Source organism: Caretta caretta, chromosome 6 (genome assembly GCF_965140235.1).
Source record: "Caretta caretta isolate rCarCar2 chromosome 6, rCarCar1.hap1, whole genome shotgun sequence".
Classification (NCBI taxonomy): domain Eukaryota; kingdom Metazoa; phylum Chordata; order Testudines; family Cheloniidae; genus Caretta; species Caretta caretta.
Genome location: NC_134211.1, coordinates 64,866,603 through 64,885,721, shown reverse-complemented (window position 1 = coordinate 64,885,721; position 19,119 = coordinate 64,866,603). Strand labels below are relative to the sequence as shown.

At 39.8% G+C, this 19,119-nt stretch overlaps 1 protein-coding gene across 8 annotated transcripts in view; it reads right to left on the bottom strand.

Annotated features, from left to right (window-relative positions):
- Positions 1–202: 202 nt before the first annotated feature.
- PCNX1 (pecanex 1) overlaps positions 203–19,119 on the bottom strand; it is a 129,437-nt gene continuing 110,520 nt past the window's right edge. For all 8 annotated transcript variants that reach the window (XM_075129655.1, XM_048852378.2, XM_075129656.1 and 5 more), the window contains 5 exons: positions 15,666–15,940; positions 13,970–14,175; positions 12,317–12,756; positions 10,816–10,956; positions 203–5,269 (listed from right to left, as the gene is read on the bottom strand). In XM_075129655.1, the coding sequence (XP_074985756.1) occupies positions 5,129–5,269; positions 10,816–10,956; positions 12,317–12,756; positions 13,970–14,175; positions 15,666–15,940 (1,203 nt within the window). In that variant the 3' untranslated portion in view covers positions 203–5,128. The remainder of the gene's footprint in view (positions 5,270–10,815; positions 10,957–12,316; positions 12,757–13,969; positions 14,176–15,665; positions 15,941–19,119) is intronic.

Sequence of the window (19,119 nt, the reverse complement as noted above, 5' to 3'; positions counted from 1 at the left end):
CCGCACGGGCTGCTGCAGAAGTCACGGAATCCGTGAACTCCATGACCTCCGTGACAAACATGGAACCTTATTCATAATAAATGGGGAACTGAGTGATATACTGAGGTATAATTTAAAAAAAAAACGGTTCTTTATAGTCATTTGCAAGGTTGGCATCCCATGGAAAATGAAGTGAAAATGCAATCAATAAGAATAGCACAAATGAAAAAAGAAAATTTTATTTCTCAGTGTTTCTTCACTGTCAATACTGTCCTTTTTGATACAACACATTGCAAAAAAATCTCTGCTTTTTCCATTTCAAACAACTACAATATTTACAGGCTGTTTTCAATAACACACACGCAGACACATACACGCTTACAGACACACGCAAATACATGTATCCCTATCCCTGGCAAGATATCTATATGCTGGTAGAGGCAAGGTGTATTTTTCATAGCCCATTCAAAACTCAACCCACTCTCCCTATCTATGTTTTATTCCCCTCCTCCATCAATTTTCTAATCAGCGGCTCATTGTCAGGCCTACTTAGGGTCCTTATGGAACAAGTTAACATTAAGCTATATGATGTCTGTCTATCAAAGTCATGAAATGATTGAATTTACCAGAGGTTATATATTCAAACTGTACACCAGAAATTATTAGATTGCTTGTATTCAAATGTTTGTGACTGAGTGATGTACATATACTCCTGAAGTCTTTTGGAGCAGCCATCTTAAATCATTTTTTCTTGGAAATATAAATATACAACACTGGGGTGAAATAAGTCATGTACTGTAGTTCCCACCAAGGTGTTATGTAACCACTGTTTTATTAAGGCACATAAATACAACTAAATTTCTTACACTGTCTAGCTTCACTGCGTGAACTACATCATGCTATCATGTACTGAGTAATGCCAGACAACAAGAAGAGTTGAAGCCTATATAATAGGTATAAAAGCCCCTTAATAAAATTAGCTACATAAAACCTATGGTGGTTTAACCAGATGTCCAATATGAGTTACTTATATATTTTAATTATTCATTATAAGAAATCCAAGCTGTTCTACTCTAGTTTGTGGAAGGAGAGTCCATTCTCTATTAATAAAGGTCTTCAAAAAGGTGTAAGTTATGTATCTAAAACACTGGGTCATTTAGTCTCTTGGGTCTGGTATCAGTGAAGTGATTCCCAGTTGGATATTTATTATTATTATTCCCCAAGGCAAAACTTTTAGGGCATCTGCCACAGCATATCTATTCTGAATTTTCAGTTCATTACGCACCTAGGGTCTGCCCTCAAAGATCACCATCTGACAGAAAGCAGGATGGGATAGAGGAAGGACTGGAGATGAACTGCAAAGAGCTAATATGAAAATTGAGTCAAGGTCAGAAATGTGCAAGTGCCCCACTAAACAGGATATAGGGCCATTCAACTATTTACCTTTTTAAAAAATCCTTCTCCCCCAACCTCACTGTGAAATCCTCTGGCACTTCCTGGTTTGCAAGAGAGATCCCAAAATTAATCCATCACTCTATGACATCACAGATACCATGAGTTGCATAGAAATTCAGGTAACAGTGGTGGTCAAATGCATGCTGGGATATCATTAGCAAAACCAGGAAGTATCAAAAGATTTCACAGGTAGCTAGTGTGGGAGAGAGGGAATTCAAGAATTTAAGTTGTGTTTTGCTGCTGAATGCCCCTGCAATCTGCTTAGTACAAACATTCAGTGTATTTCTGTACTTGAATATTCATTTTAGCTCAGCGGTAAGCCCTTAATGTATGTATCTATAGATACCGCCTTCAGAAACATCTACTTACAGAAACAAAGTAGATGTGGATCATATTCCCAGAGGCTACAAAGCTAGTCTTAACTGGAATGTCAATACAGCAAAATACCAGCAACACACAATGCTGCCAGAGGATAAGAGTGAAACCCTGCCACCATCTTTCTACATGGCTGAAGTTTCCATGTTGGACTGAGAAAGTTTAAGAACTCCATTCTACAGCCATGACATACTAGTCTGGTAGGACAACAATATGAGAATATTCAGGGCTTCCACTGTCCCCCCAAAATTCTTATGCATCAGTATTAACTCTTAATTGATTACACCACCACAAAAAAGAAAGCATAGCAATAAATTTAAAATAAATCTTGTTGAAGCATGGGCTGACCTAACATATTCGGAGTTAGCAGAATTTGGATAAGTTTTGTCCATTTAATCGTGAAATCAAGAGCCCACTAATTTAGTAGACAATCCAATATAAAATAATTTAGGTAATTTAAGGACTTTATAACCAAGTAACTGAAATATTGGAAGGTGAAAAAGCTAATTTTTAAAAGCCATATGGAAGGGTAAAATTGCAATTAGCTAATTTTCAGTGAGCATATCTGAAATCAGTTAATAGTAATTTATTAGGATTTACAAGCAGTTTTGGTGTTGGTGAAATACAGCTATCTGAATGACTTCACACAGACTTACTAATAATGCTTTCAGGAGAAGCTATTAACCTGTTAACTAACCAAGTTACAATCGGTCTTCAAATGTCAACACAGTGGAAGCCTTAAGATTAAAAATATAGATCCACAAGTCATATTTACTGTTTAAGACATGCCTTGGTTCTTCTAAATTTTACCATTTAACTTTGAAGAATAAAGTGTTACTGTAGTAGTATTTTTATATATCCTCAAAGCATATTATTAGGAATGGACTTGTTGCTAGGAGAAATTCATTATCTTTCCCAAAAGAGAGTAACAGAGATTGCACATAAAAACCATATTTGAAGAGGTGCTTCATCCAAGTTGTGATTTTTTTAAAATGGGGTATATGTATTTACTTTGCTTTTTAAGCATCTGATTCTCTCAAAGCATCAGAACAGTGAAGACCCTTGTATTAATACCAAAATTAGGGTCTATCCCCAGAGAGGATTCTCATTTGTTAGTCTTTGTGAAACCATATTCCAGCTGATAAAGGAAATGGATCTTTTAATTGTCAGCAGAGAAAGGGCATAAAAGTACAAACCTTCATTAAAAATGGCTTCAACTCTAACAGAAATTTTCTTCACTCATGACAGCAAAGCTACAAAACTGCCTATCAAGTCAGCTACTTCACTATGTTTTCAGATAACTAGGAGATAAATTTAACCACACTATCGTGCACATTTGGTAAGGTGTTTCAACCAGACAAATGATTTCCAAGGTGGCAGATTCTGAACTGTGCATTTATGCAAAGATTAAATACTGCATATGTATAAACTGCACAGTAATATGGAATTGTAAAATGCACAGTACATAAAGTGTACACGCTTTGCATCGTATACAACATAAGCAAAGCCCGACAACAGGGCACTAGGAATTGGGTTCATAACTGACCAGACACTAGGCATAGAAGAGACTACTTTTTCATCGCTAAAAGCTTGATAGTAACTTGAGTCAGCATATCAACACTGCTTTGCAGGAGGCATTTGCTTCCTACATGTTCCTTACCCCTTGTAGGTTTACTCTTATATAAGTATATAATGGACTAGATTTCAGTGCTTACAGAGAAATAATTGCAACACATCCCCTGCAATCTGCTAAAACTCTCCCCCAGTTATACTACCTCGGAAGAAGAGGTAATGATGGGGGAGAGAAGATGGCTGCTCTCAAAAGCTAGGACTGCGTGAAGTTCTCTGCAGAACTGACCATAATTCCAGATCAGAGACAGGAAACAATCACAACATGGATTAAGAGAATCAAGTTAGAGGAGCTGCAACTTAAATCTAAACTGCCGTTTTCTCCTCACACCTCCATAGTAAATTTGAGTTTTACTTGTTTCCCTGAATACACACATTTTAAAAAACACAATAAAACCTAGGATATGTAACACATGAATAACTGAACTTCACAGTTATAAATACTCAAATTACAGTTACATAGAATATATAATCATTGAAAATAAAATTCAAGTCATAGAAAAGAATGAAGACTAGAGGGAAAGGAAAGGTGAGATGGTAAAAACGATACAACAGTTTAGGGCTGTGCCTCCTCCATAAGTCCTTTAAAAAAACCAAAAAACAAACGAAAAAAAAACAACCAACCAAACCCCAGTTGTTTAACTGTACTGAATCTGAAAACCTTCAAGGTCGCAGAAAATAGACATGGACCATGGACTAAGATTCACCCCTACCTCCCTCAAAAATCAAGTGCCTCTTCCAGAGAAGAGCCATCAGTATAACTGAGTTAGCTCCAGGTGTAAAGGAGCAGAGAAGCCAGGACTATCTAAGAAAGACAAAGGATGCAAATTAGTGCATTGAGACCCACTTTAAAGCTGAATATGTTGTACAGATGATTGATGCACCACCACCAAAATAGCTTTTGATATAGTTATGGGGATATTCAGGTACATTACTAGATATTTGGTATTTTGCCATTTATTGTGAAAAGGATGCAATGCAATGATATGAAATACAGACTACTGAACCAAACAGAATCCATGGCACAGCTCTTACTGTCAACATGTATATGGAGAGGGAGGGGATTAATCCCAAAGGCAATTTAAATAATGATATTTTATTTATATATAAATAAATGTTCTGAGCAATCTCAGATATTTTAGTGCATTGCTGTAAAAAAATTAGTGCAGTTCTCTCATTAAAGATTTTAGCTCACAAGGAAGAAGATAATCTATACGTCTATACGTCTGCTCAGTCTCTCGCCATACATAAAACCTCTATATGGCTTTACGCTGAACCAAAGGTTTGTATGCTAGTCAGTTTCTTTAAATAAGGTGAATGGACGCCACATGCTCCGTTACAAAACATGGCAATTTTTGGCAAAGCAATTAGAAAAATATGAGGGGCTCCTATTTTAGAACTGAAGTTTGTTGATTTAAAGCAATACACAATGCATAAAACAAAGTTTCAAAACAAAAATGATGTCTCAACAAATCTTTACCCTTCATGCAAATGTTTCCTCAGCAGCTAACAACTTTAAAAAATCCAGCTCTTACACTTCTTTATTTTGGGGAAGGGCCTTCTACAAGCCCCCTGTTTTCAGGTCCTGTCCTATAACTGGACTAAAGTTTCATGCCCTGGGAGCATCCTCTCCTGACCCCTCCTCTCTTCTGAATCTTTGGAGGAGGGGAAGTTTAATTATCAGTGTGGCTCACACTTCAGCCCCAAGTTCTAGGACTCCAGTTTCAACCACAGCAACATATTTGTCTTCAATCTGGACCAGCAGGATGGTTTTATCTATGTGGGACCTACTCCCTGGATCTCTGCTGCAAGGCACCCAGCGGTGAATCACCTGGAGAAGGCAATCATAACAATATGAAAGGTTAGTTCCACACGGATTACTGCCATTTCATGGTGTTGATTTATAATTCTGTACTATAACAGGGCAGAGGCAAAAGTACTGAAAATGTCATACAATCTAACCACACATTTTTCAATGCTAACATATCCATAGATATATTATTCTTGTAATACTTCCTCAAAATCTGCTATAATCTCTTTATGCCAGTAAGGAAAGCCTGGAAATACACTAAATAACTAGAGAAATGCTGTCTGGCACACAAAATCCAATGTAAGGATGACGTATTTTGAGGGAAGGGGCCTATAAAAGATGTAAGACTTTACTTTTCTGTGCTCTGCAGAATCTTAGGTTTTCTTTTTGGTTTTCCTACAACTATAGAGCTTTCTAGTCCTCTAGATACAAAAGATGAAGACAGTCTTCCTACTGCATATTACCGCACCCCTGTGTTTTTGCATCTATAGCAGTAAAGAATGAAAACTCAAGAGGCTTACTTTCTGTCATTCATCTCAGTGGGGTGTTAAAAGAATACTTAAGTCTGTTTAAAAACACACTCATCAAGCTTAAACTATTACATATAAATAAAGAATAGCTGGGGTTGGATTTCAGCAATAGAAATCAAGTTAATCCCAACCAGACCCCATGTAACCACTGCAAACTCAGTGAAGAGCTGGGCGGTGGGGGAAGACAAGGAGGAACTTGGATATGAGGCTCCACTGACAGTGAAAATAAAGAGTCCCAAATTATTTCGGTGCACTGCAGTGAACAAACTGCAATTTAGGTTACAGTGATGCTCTAAATGCTTAGACCAATGAGACGTGAAATATTATACTCCTCCCCAAAAAGAGACTTTCAGAAACACTGGTTTGTTCTCTACCTCTACAAATTATTCACAAAAGATACTACAGAAAGGAACAGGATTTCAGAAGCACTGTTATTTGCTGTCTGTGTAGGAGCTTTGATAAACTGCATTTCTTCAACAAAGAAAATCTGTGCTATTTTGGTATACATTTAACAAACTTTCACAAAGCAGGGTACTGTATTGTATTTAATAGCAAAGCAGAAGCACCACTTAGGAAAGAAGCAGGATGCACATAATGTTGAGAAATTTGAGACGAGTTCAGTTCAGTCACCTTTAAAAGCATAATTAAAAAAAATATATATAATTGAAGGGGCCAACAAAAACCCCTCACTGATCACAGGAGAATTAATACATACTTTCTGAAAGCCAATGTACAGAACATCTCAAACAAAACCCAAGTAATTTCTACACTTTTTTGGAAAAACAGCTTACAAACCAGGTACAGAAGACACACACAGATCTTAGAGCAGAGGTCCCGAACCCTTGTGGGAGCTCTGGTCCTACCCATCTCATGTCCCATCATGCAGTTTTCAAAAACAGATTCTGTCCATTCTCTCTTGAGTCTTCTCTCTCCCCTCCCCACCTTCTCCCCTTTCTTTTTGTTCATTTTTGCTCTGGTTCACTGCTTCTCTCTCTAGTTATTCCCTCTGAAAGCTATTCTCTTTCCCCTGGTTACTCAACAGAAAGCTATGCACTACTTGGTGTGGGGGTGTGCCTATTAGTTGCTCAGTGGTCCAAGACACATGCTCCTGTAGCTGAGCTGGGTGTTTTGAGAGCAGACAGTGCCTTTGGCGAGTAAGCTTTTTCTTGTGTCCCAGTGTGCATGAGCATCTCCTTTGCTAAGTTGCATTAAAAGACTGCAAAAGGAGCAGGAAGGGAAGTGAGTTTCAAGTGAGCTTTACCAACAGCAGCAAGTTTGTTATAGAGAGAGTTGAAGTAGATCCAATGTCATGAAGCTTTTACCACACAACTCCTTCTATGCATACTCCTGGAGGGAGTGCCCTCCCTCTTCCCCAAGCTTAAAAGACACCATCCTAGAGAAAAACCGCTAGCACTATGTTCCAGAAAGGAAGTAATGCTCCAGAATTATTGAACAGAACTATTCACACAAATAAACATTTAGATCAGCAGCTTATTCTAATCTTCAAACTCTCTCTTTTTAACCTTCCTCTCTTTCCTTATCATCGTCAAACAGTGTAGATGCTGGCATCCTGTGACAAGCAAGGCCAGTTAACGAATTCCTTGGAAGCAATTCCCAAGTGATGCTGGCCAACTGCCAAGGAGTATTCAGAATGATATGCATTATCACTAGGATATTCCTTATCTGCAATGGCTAACAAAGTAAGTTCCAAAACTAGAAGGCACAGTATTAACAACCTAGACCCTTAGTTTGCTTATTATGTCCTATATACAATACCACTAACAGCTGCTGTATTAAGTCAAGTTTACAACTAAGATTTAATGCACATGAGCCATAAGAGTGGACTGCCAATGGCAATACAAATTCAGTCACGGACAAGGGGAATTTATTTCCGTGTTCTTCATTCACACACTTAAAAATCCAGTTAGACTCTAGCTGTTCATGGAAGCCAACACTTCTAAGCATAAGACACTAATAGTGGTTAGAACAGAGCACTGGGTGTCAAGATATTCAAGTTCGTTTCCCTGCTGCCACTGTCTGGCCTTGAACAAGTTGTAACTACTCTGCACTTCTCTTCCTTCTCTCTCTTCCCCAATAGGTACAATAGGCATAAGTTTTTACCATCTTCTTAAAACACTTTGAGAGCCTTTGTTGAAAGGTGCTAAAAGGAAAAAGTATGTTGCATTTTTGGCTGCCAATTGAAAGACTGGTTTTTTCCTTCGGGACAAAATTTCCCATATGACAATCCCTACAAGAAAGTTTAGGATGCTTTAAAAAGTCTCCTTAGGCTTCTCAGGGGTGATTGAAAAGAACTGGGGTGGGGTGGATCAAAGATTTTAAAAAATCTCAATACCCAGCCTCCCTGGAATAGCTTCCTGGATGCTTGGGTGGAGTGGAGTGTTATTTGCAGGCTGCAAACACAACCAGTTTATTTTCTAATGCATACCACTGAATGCCTAAGTGGGAAGTCTGAACTGCTAAAGCATTAGAAAGTCCTTGTTCCCAATGCCAGACAATACATGCACACATCATTTTAGAGTAGTGTGTCTTCCCTGGTAGTTCTTATGCCTTTCATATTTAAGGGCATTCTGACTTATTTGCTTGTATCATTCAGCTCTGAATATTATAGTGATCTTGAAGAACACCTCTCTTGGGGCCGAGCACTGATCCAGGAGTGACTAACTGTGTATAAGTAAAATGATGAGATTTCTGAAAGGTAGAGCTGCAGTTTTCTAGAAAGGAAACTATTTCAGTACTTACTAATCCTCTCCACTAGATGCAGTGAAAGGTGAAGTTGCAGCTATAACAGCGGAGGAGGAGAAGAGGGATTACAATTAATAGGCCGCTGGAAAACTGAGTTAGACTAGATCTTTGTTTTCAGTTGAATCTCAGAACTTCCTTTTTATATACAGAAATAAACTGGAGACCTAATTGTGTTATCTCACTACATAATTGACTCAACCCTATCTGCATTATAGTGATTTGATTTAAAGCCAAAATACCATTAACTAAGCAATTCCTGCAATATTAAGGCTGGCTGGTAAATTCATCTTTTGCATACTCTCAGGAGTTCATAATTTTAGGAAAGGAAAACTGAAGGCCGGGTGAATAGTACAGTAATTTAAATGCAATCCACATAAAGGGTTTTGTTTATGTTTGTTTGTTGTCTTTTGCATAGGGCTGTTGATTAATCACAGTTAACTCATGCGATTAACAAAAAAATTAATTGTGATGAAAAAAATTAATCAGTTTTAATTGTACTATTAAAAAGTAGAATACCAACTGAAATTTATTAAATATTTTGGATGTTTTTCTACATTTTCATAAATATTGTGTTGTAATTGAAATCAAAGTGCATATTATTTTTACTACAAATATTTGCACAGTGAAAATGATAAAAGAAATAATATTTTTCAATTCACCTCATATAAGTATTGTCGTGCAGTCTTCGTTGTGAAAGTGCAATTTACAAATGTAGATTTCTTTCCTTACATAACTGCACTCAAATCAAAACAATGTAAAACTTCAGAGCCTACAAAGTCCACCCATCCTACTTCTTGTTCAGCTAATCGCTAAGACAAACAAGTTTATTTACATTTACAGGAGACAATGCTGCCGCTTCTTGTTCACAACGTCACCAGAAAGTGAGAACAGGCATTTGCGTGGCACTTTTGTAGCCGGCATTGCAAAGTAATTACGTGCCAGATACGATAAACATTCGTAGGCACCTTCATGCTTCAGCCACCTTCTCCAGAGGACATGCTTCCATGCTGATGGCACTCGTTAAAAAAAAATGTGTTAATTAAATTTGTGACTGAACTCCTTGGGGAAGAATTGTATGTCCCCTGCTCTGTTTTACCCACATTCTGCCATATATTTCACATTATAGCAGTCTTGGATGATGACCCAGCACATGCTGTTCATCATTTTAAGAGCACTTTCACAGCAGATTTCACAGAATGCAAAGAAGGTTACCAATGTGAGATTTCTAAAGATAGTTACAGCAGTCGACCCAAGGTTTAAGAATCTGAACTGCCTTCCAAAACCTTAGAGGGACAAGGTGTGGAGCATGCTTTCAGAAGTCTTAAAAGAGCAACACTCCGATGTGGAAACTACAGAACCTGAACCACCAAAAAAGAAAATCAACCTTCTGCTGGTGGCATCTGACTCAGATAATGAAAATGAACATGTGTTGGTCCGCACTGCTATGGATTGTTATCAAGCAGAACCAGTCATCAGCATGGATGCATGTCCACTGGAATGGTGGTTGATGCATGAAGGGACATATGACTCTTTAGCTCATCTGGCACATGAATATCTTGCAATGCCGGCTACAACAGTACAATGAGAACACTGGTTCTCACTTTCAGGTGACATTGTAAACATGAAGCCGGCAGCATTATCTCCTGCAAATGTAAACAAACTTATTTGTCTGAACAAGAAGTAGGACTGAGTGGACTTGCAAGCTCTAAAAATGTTACATTGTTTTATTTTTGAATGCAGGGTTTTTTGTACATAATTCTAAATTTGTAAGTTCAACTTTCATGAGAAAGATTGCACTACAGTACTTGTATTAGGTGAATTGAAAAATACTATTTCTTTTGTTTTTTTACAGCACAAATTTGTAATAAAAATAAATATAAAGTGAGCACTGTACACTTTGTATTCTGTGTTGTAATTGAAATCAATATATTTGAAAATGTAGAAAACATCCAAAAATATTTAAATAAATGGTATTCTATTATTAACAGTGTGATTAATCATGCGATTAATTTTTTTAATCACTTAAACAGCCCTACTTTTGCACTAAAGACTCTATCTTGCACCTTTTGGATTGGTTTCAGAAATTTCATGCAGTTCAAGTGAGGACCTAGGCTCCTTCTTCCATACAGGTAGTAACTCAAAAGAACATCTGCTCCACCAGCATATGATCAAATATGCCTTTTGAATGGTGGCTGCACAGTGTTTCAGACTGACCTTTAACAAAGTTGACTCCCCATCCCCCTTTCACAAAATCAGCTTCCAAGTGAAACTTACATGGCCTTCCATGCCTTCCTGAGGACTCCAGTCTTTCCAGCTATTTCTTCCAGCTTTTAGCCGTATCACCTCATCTGGCCACTGCAGCTCCTTCCTTTTAGACATGTTGATCCCTTCCAGTACTTGGCTGGGATCCATTATCTAAAATGAAAAGTAGAAATTGATTTTACACTATTATAGGCCCACCAATTAATGGTTAATAGTGAAACTGTAACTGTTCCCTTAGATGCTACTCATAAAAATGTTGCTCTTTAAAGGACTGATCTTGCACCCACTAGAGTCAATGGCAAAGCTTCAGTGGATTTCAGTAGTGCAGATTCAAGCCCTAAGTTAGCTAAGAGCTGCACTTTAAAAAACTTGAGTGGCACAGGCCTTCAGATTTGGGAAGGCTCAGAGGATTTATCACCAGGCAAAAGAACTAAGTTCCATTTAGGATGCTCAGCAGAGACCAGCCAGTGTTTTGAAATTAACAGGCTTCCTGCACCTGGAAGAGATCAGCAGGAAAGCATTGTGGAAAACCTCCCTCAAGTTGTGAACAAGCAGGGAGCTGCTTAGATACCCACCATCACACTAAGAGTTTACAGAAGGGACATGGAAGAAATATTATTGGGAAAAAACAGTTTTAAAAGAAGGGCACTGAATGTTAGCAGATCTTAGCTGTATTTTACTTAGCTCACCCCTGCCAGCATACAAAAGCTACAAAACTGAGGCCTGCCAAATTTATTCGCAATTGTCCGTGGTTACTGAATGACTACGACCAAGACAGGCTTCAGTATGGCATTAAGTTGTGTCACCATGTGAAGCAAGCTGGATACGACCTTTGTGGTACTGGGGACTACTTCTTCATTTATTCTAGCAACACTCTATTGTAAGCATATACTAGGGTTTATTGAAAGCCACATGAGCTAGAGCTTGTGTTTAGCTTCCAGATTTCAACAAAACCACCAAGGTTTCCCCAGACAACTTAAATCAATGGTGAACTGGCACATGCGCAAAGACTTTGTTCAATTCTTTGTTATTGCCACATACAATGAAAAGGAAACTGACAATATTTTTACAGTGACTACTATAGAAAATTTTCTTAGTTTGCAAATCAAAAAATACAAACTGCCAGCACTGCTGAGGAAGCTGTTCTGGCTTTCATATTACAACCAGTAAATAAAGATACCGCAAGCAAAACTAAGCTTATAATTTTGTTGTTAATGTATGAAGCAGAACAGAATCTAGCCCTCTCACAGCTCTGTGCTAAAATAAAACATGTCTGTAATGTGCGTAGATATTGCTCAGTATTCCAGTAGGCCACTTGTTCAGCAAAATAAAGATGAACCTTTCTAGTCATAACTGCACTTCTGTTCTGCACTGAGAAACTCAAGGACGAGTGTGTGGATAGAAGACAGGGTTAGTGTTCTTTAGTTGCTACAAGGTGTAAAATAATAAAAATGAGAGGAAAAAATAAGGGCTAAAAATGTGTAGATTAAACATGTTCTTCTGGCTGATTCACCTGGATTCTGTAAATAACTTCATCCCTTTTGGCTTGCATATGGTTTGCAGGGCTTGCATTACCACCTGACTGTGCATCAGTTACGTTATTCCCTCCTTCTGTTCCTAGGAAACCCACAAGGGCATGTTGTTTACAGGCTGGGATGCTTTGGCTGGAGCTGCTGGAAGAGGGTAGGCCATGCTGCATGATGACAACGCCAGTCTGGCTAGTGGGTTCCATTTGGTTCACCATGGATAGGCGAGACTGGATGGAGGATGGGAGGTTACGAAGGGATATCTGACTGGTGGAAGAGCGTCGGCAAGGCACAAAGCCTGTAGTGGATGTGCGAAGTGATGAATGACGACTGCTGTAGCAATAAGATGAATGGCTGGCTACCGAGGCACGAGCAGGGGAATGTCTGACAAGGCTTGACTGCACAGAATGGGAGCTGTGACTGGTGCCTAACAAAAAAACAAAAACGGAATCAGGAGAGTTGATAGTTTTAATACATGCCTCCCACATATTTTAGACTTTACACACTTACAAAAGTGTTTTGGCACCTTGATACAAAATTGATGAGCATATCAGAAATGCCTGGAATACTTCAGAGGCAAGATGTCCTTTCAACAATGAAATATTTGAATATGTTCAATTAATCTTAACTGGTTTAAGAAACTGATATTACATTGCTAGGAGAATAGATGCAACAGTGTAAGTGTCCTTGATAAGTATGAACCCAGCTCTTATTGCATTAATGAAGTATTTCGTTAATGCTGAAGAGTTTAGTTTCTCATTCTATGTTGTCTAATTCTGCCAGTAACATTTGCAGTGTTTCATAACCACCAAATATTCTTAGTCAAACATGTGGCTTGACTGGACTCCTAAGTGTGCATCAAAAAGTTTAGTTACTATTGCTGCTATTTTAACTAGTTCTGAAATGTTTAATTAGATTTGAAGTTGGCAAAGAAAAACCATGAGAATTTTAGCTCTTAGTGTTATTTAATGCATATTAATTAATGCTCCTCTCTGGTGCCAGACAGTTGTAGATACCCCATCACAATTATGGACCTTATAATGCTATACGGTATGATAAGATTCAGAAGCTGGTACTAATCTGTAAAATAGTTCTGTTTTTCTTGAAAGGCAAATGAAAGCAACTATACCTCAGGAAACACATATGCTCAATTACCTCCAGTTCCTCACTAGATCACTAATGGCGCTCCTTAGGTACTGTTTAACTGAAACCCTGCAGCAACAGACAATTTACTCCACAGTAGCAGTAAGGTTGTAGTAGCATAAAAGACAGATAGTCACATTTATAAAACACTTGTTATGAGTTTGGTATTTGTGAACACAAGGGAACAGAAGAACTGGTGCAGGTTAGCCATCCTGTAGAGAGGTGCTAAGAAAGGCTATCCCACTCAACTCTGGTCAGCATCTCAATCCTGATCTGCAATCCTCAAACCATTCCAGTAGCAGTCCAGAAACCTGCCATTGTGCTAAACTGCATTGAGATTTTGCGATATGAATCCATTTCCATTGGGAATTAAGATTACAGAATCAAAATTAATTTTGTGCTTGTAGCCCAGCCCTGATCTACAGTGGTGAAAGGCTAGCTGGTATTTATGTACAGTTCCAATATTTTATATAATATACACTTTAGGTTAGTTTTACCTAGTGTTGAGGGGTGAGAAGTGACAGGAGGGTGGAGTCCCACGCCAGGGCCCTGCCCTGTAATTAAATTCCCTCCTCCTTGTGACATGCTGCTTTGCGACTCATTGGCAGCTGCATTGTTACTTGTGCAGGAAGCCCCACCTCCAGCATCTGAATCTTCAATGTTTCCACCACTGTTGCAGCCAGCACCACAACCTTTCCTTAATCTGAGAACAGAATGAGAATCAATTGTATTAGTGAACAGAAAAAAGTGACCAGACATCAGTTTCAACTATATTGCTTTTTCTTCTGTACTATGCTTTCCCCAACTTGTAGGCTGCTCTCTGAGACAGCACTAAAAATATTTTCCTGACAAACATATAAGTGATACTTACTTTTATTTATGTAGTATCAACTGTTTACAAATGTGACTTGGATAATTCATTGGTAATACTTTTAATAACAAATACTAGAATTTATTGCTCTTCTATTTTGTGGTCATATTAGCATCAGAGTTTATGCTGTTCTGTCTATAATGGCTGTCATTTATCTCTAATTTCAGGCTTTTCCTCATACTTTTTCTCTCTTTATGTTTAAAATGAGCAGGAAAGAACTGTTAGCTCTTTTCATCTGTTTCTTTTCTTATCGCTTTAGCAATGGATTTCAGTTATGACATACTTTAGTGACTATGATGTGCTAGGGTTATTTGAGATTTTTATACTGCCCAAGCCAGCATTTGAACATTTAGGTGGGTTAATCCATTTGTTAGCTGGAGCCTGTAAGCTTTTATTTTTACAATGTTGTTTGGAGGGCTACACTTCATTTAGCCTCACTAAAGAAAGCACATTTACTCATCCTCCAGTCCCTAGTACTACTATTGTTCTTCTGTTCTCAGATACATTTCCCAGTCTCTTTGCTTCTTGATCTAGGATTTTGAAGTATAATTAGCTTAGGTCTAATGCTTTGTTATGGTACTGTGACAGGTTTTTCTAGCAATATGCTGGAGAAGTGGTTTGGGGTGAAGAAGAGATATGTAACAGCTTGCAGTAAATACACCACACAATGTTGAGGAAACAGCCAATTTCTACTTATATACTATAGGTGTACAGCATGGTTATACCTACATTTAGTCAAATACTCGTGTAGTACTAACATTTAGAATGGTATGTTGCTTACATATTCAAAGTGCTGTACAAAATCATCAATCTTGAAAGTATTAATGCCTTGCATAATTTTACTCATGAGAGAGTCCCAGTTACTTCAGTGGGACTACTCACATATTTAAGCATATTTAAGACCTGCATGAATCTTCCCCACACCTTTGTGAGGTAGATTATTATACTCCTCTTATGGACAGAATAAACTGAGGCATTGAAAAGTGACACACAAACCCCACAGCAGGTCACTGGCACAGCTAAGATCCCATCTCAAGACATAATGTTTCCACCTAGAATTATTTTTATGAGTTGTTAAAACTGGACACGATATTCTAATTGGCAAAATGCTTGGGATGTTGTCCACGTGGCCTGCTGAACAACACTCTTGCCATAGTAGGGCCATGTGTTGCAATTGTGACTGAAGGGAAAAATACTGAGAGGCAGCCACACTTCTGTGAATTCCATAAATTATGCTCTGCTAAGATGTACTAACATCTTAGCATTGACAGTGATGTTACTGAATAGCTGAGTGCTCTTAAGAACTCATTTCCACAGCTCACCTGTGCCATGTGGACACTATGAAGTTTCTTATATTTCCCAAACTGATAGCACCCCCAAGAAACTCCTTGAGCTGATCATGGCTATCTGAATAGGAAGTAGTCAAAGGTGAGACGTAGATTGGGTATCCAATGGGCTGGTCACAGGAAGAATTGATCATATTCCTCAAAGCCTGCTTTGCATTTTGGATGCTCCCTCTTTCTGGGTTACGGTTACGCAGGAAGACAAGTTCCTGTTGCTGCCCTGCCCAGAGGCCACGTACACACTCCTTATTTACCTGCAAAAGAACAACAAAAACCAAGAAAAAAAAAGGACATCAGAAAACTAGTCAAGGAGAGGAAGAAAGAAAAAAAAAAAAGCTACTAACCTTCCATAACTGTTGTTCTTTGAGATGTGTTGCTCATGTCTATTCCAATATACGTGCATGCTTGCCCCGAGCACTGCTGCCAGAAAGTTTTTCCCTCTGTGGTATTCATCAGGTCAGGTCTGGTGCCCTCTGGAGTTATGCTCTCATAGCGCTGGTATAAAGGATGCTGCCAACCCACTGACCCCTCAGTTCCTTCTTGCCAGCTAACTCCGATAGCGAGGCAGGAGTGGGAGGTTTTAGAATGGACATAAGCAACACATCTCAGAGAACAGCAGCTATGGAAGGTTAGTAACTGTTTTTTCTTCTTTGAGTGCTTGCTCATATCCATTCTAATGTAGGTTACTCCCAAGCAGATGTAAGGGGTGGGTTTTGGAGCTCACTGACAAGCAGATTATAGCACTGCTCTGCCAAACCTAGCATCGTCTTTAGCCTGCTGAATCATGGTATAGTGAGACACGAAAGTGTGGACTGAAGACCACATTGCTGCTCTACAGATATCCTAGATAGGGACCTGTGCCACAAATGCAACTGAAGATGTTTGTGCCCTTGGGGACAGAGCAGGGACTTTCATCATATCATAGCATTTGCGGCTACAGGACATGATCCACTATGAAATTCTCTGGGCTGAGACGGAAAGACCCTTCATCCTGTCTGTAACAGCCACAAAAAATTGAGTCATTTTTCAAAATGGATTTAGTTCTTTCTGTGTAGAAGGCCAGCGTGCGTCTGACATCTAGTTAGTGAAGCCTCTGCTACTGGTTTGTTGGCATGCAGTTTCAGACGGAAGACCAAAAAGAATAGATCTTGATTACTATGGAATTATGAAACCATCTCTGGGATAAAGGCTGGGTGAGGCCATAACTCGACCTTGTCCTTGAAGAATACTGTGTATGGAGGTTCTGAAGTAAGGGCCCTAATCTCGGATACCCTTCTGGCCGAAGTAATGGCCACCAAGAAAGCCACCTTCCAGGACAAATAGAGCAGAGAACGCATTGCCAATGGCTCGAATGGGGAACCCATGATCCTTGAGAACACCAGGTTGAGATTCCAAGGGGTACAACCTGTCAAGTCCCTTGAGAAACCTACTGCAGATCGAGTTTGCAAAGATGGACCAGCCATTCACCCACAGACGAAAAGCCAAAATTGCAGTCAGGTGGACACTAATCGATTAAACCAATAGCACCTGCTCCTTCAGGTGTAGCAAGCAGTCCAGAATGAATGGCACTGATGATTGCATGGGCAAGACACCTTTCTGCACTCACTAGATCAAGAACCTTTTCCAGTTTGCCAGGTACATAGTTCTAGCGGACGGTTTTCTACTCCCTAAAAGAGCTTCTCGAACCAGTCCGGAGCATGAGCTTCCAGGCCATAAGATGAAAAGCCTTGAGGTTTGGGGGACGCAGGGGTCCTGGGATATTAGGTCTGGAACCTGTGGTAGTCAGATTTGCGTTTCTACTGATAGGTTCAAGATTGTCATGAACCAGTTCTGGCGTGGCCAGGCCAGGGCTATCAGGATGACTCCTGCTCTGTCCCACCTGATCCTCAGCAAGCCCTTGTGTATGAGAGGAATGGATGAGAATGCATAGAACAGATGTCCCGTCCAGGGCAAGAGGAAGACATCTGTCAGAGATCCTGGACTGTGGCCCAGGAAAGGGCAGAATTGGAGACACTTCCTGTTGCACCTCGTTGCAAATGCATCTATTTGGGGAGTTCCCCACTTCCGGAAGATGACTTGTAGGATCTCTAGGCGGATGGACCACGTGTAGTGGTTGGAGAAAACCCTGCTGAGGTGATCGGTAAGTTGGTTCTGAGAACCTGGCAATAGGTTTCCTTGAGGTGAATTAAGTGGGCTATGCAAAATTCCCATAAGCAAAGTGCCTCTTGGCACAGGTGAGAAGAGCGTGCTCCGCCCTGTCTGTTGATATAGAACATGGCTGTTGTGTTGCCTTTACAGACTGACATGCACCTGCCTGCTACATGGGTTTGGAATGCCTGGAAGGTCAGGCGAACTGCCCTGTGCGCTCTGACATTGATGTGCAACAAAAACTCTTCTGGAGACCAGAGGCCCTGAGTCCTGAGGGAGTCCAAGTGAGGTCACCATCCCATTGCCAAAGTCTGATGAGAGACTGACAATTGGGGTCTTGAGAAAGGTATTCCTGCGCACACTGTTAGCAGGTCTAGCCACCAATCGTGGGAAGTAATCACCAATGGGGAAACTGTAGTGACTGAGTCTACATGATTTAGGTTTGGCGAGTATTCTGACACCAGCCATGCTTGGAGAGGTATGGGGCTGAAGTCTCTTGTGATGAGCCACATAGGTGCAACACGTGATGTGAACCAGGAGCTGTAAGCAATTTTTTACCATGATGACAGGGTGATTCTTGAGGCTTTCTGTAGGTTTCTTTATTGCTTGGAAGCGTGCTTCTGGGAGAGAAGCTCTGGCCTGTACCAAGTCCAGAACTGCCCTGAAGAATGCTATCCTCTGGACAGGAAGAAGGTGGATTTCTGTGCATTTATGAGCAGACCTAAGTTCTGGAAGGTCGACTGTATTAGTCTCACATCTGTCTTTACCTGGAGTCTGGATCGACTTTTCATCAGCCAATCGTTGAGGTATGGATAAACCTGAACCCCTTATCTCCTCAAGAAGGCTGCAACAACTGACATGCACTTCGTGAATATCTGAGGGACTGCCAAGAGACAGAATGGGAGTGCCGTAAATTGGTAGTTCATGACAAATTTAAGGAACCTTCTGTGTCCCTGAAAGATGGCAATGTGGAAATATGCGTCCTTTAAGTCAAGGACAGCGTACCAGTCCCCTTAATCCAAGGAGGGAATGATGGAGGACAAGGAGACTATGTGGAATTTCAGCTTCTTTATGAATTTGTTGAGGTTTCACAGATCCAGAATCGGTCTGAGACTGCCACTGGCTTTTGGGATTAGGAAATACCAGGAGTAGAACCCTCAATCCCTTAGCTCTGATCCCACTCTTAAGAGTGATTGCACCTCTTGGGTTAGAAGTTGTTTGTGAGAAGGGTCCCTGAAGAGGGATGGGAAGGGTAGGTGGCAAGGAGGGGAACAAAAAAACTGAA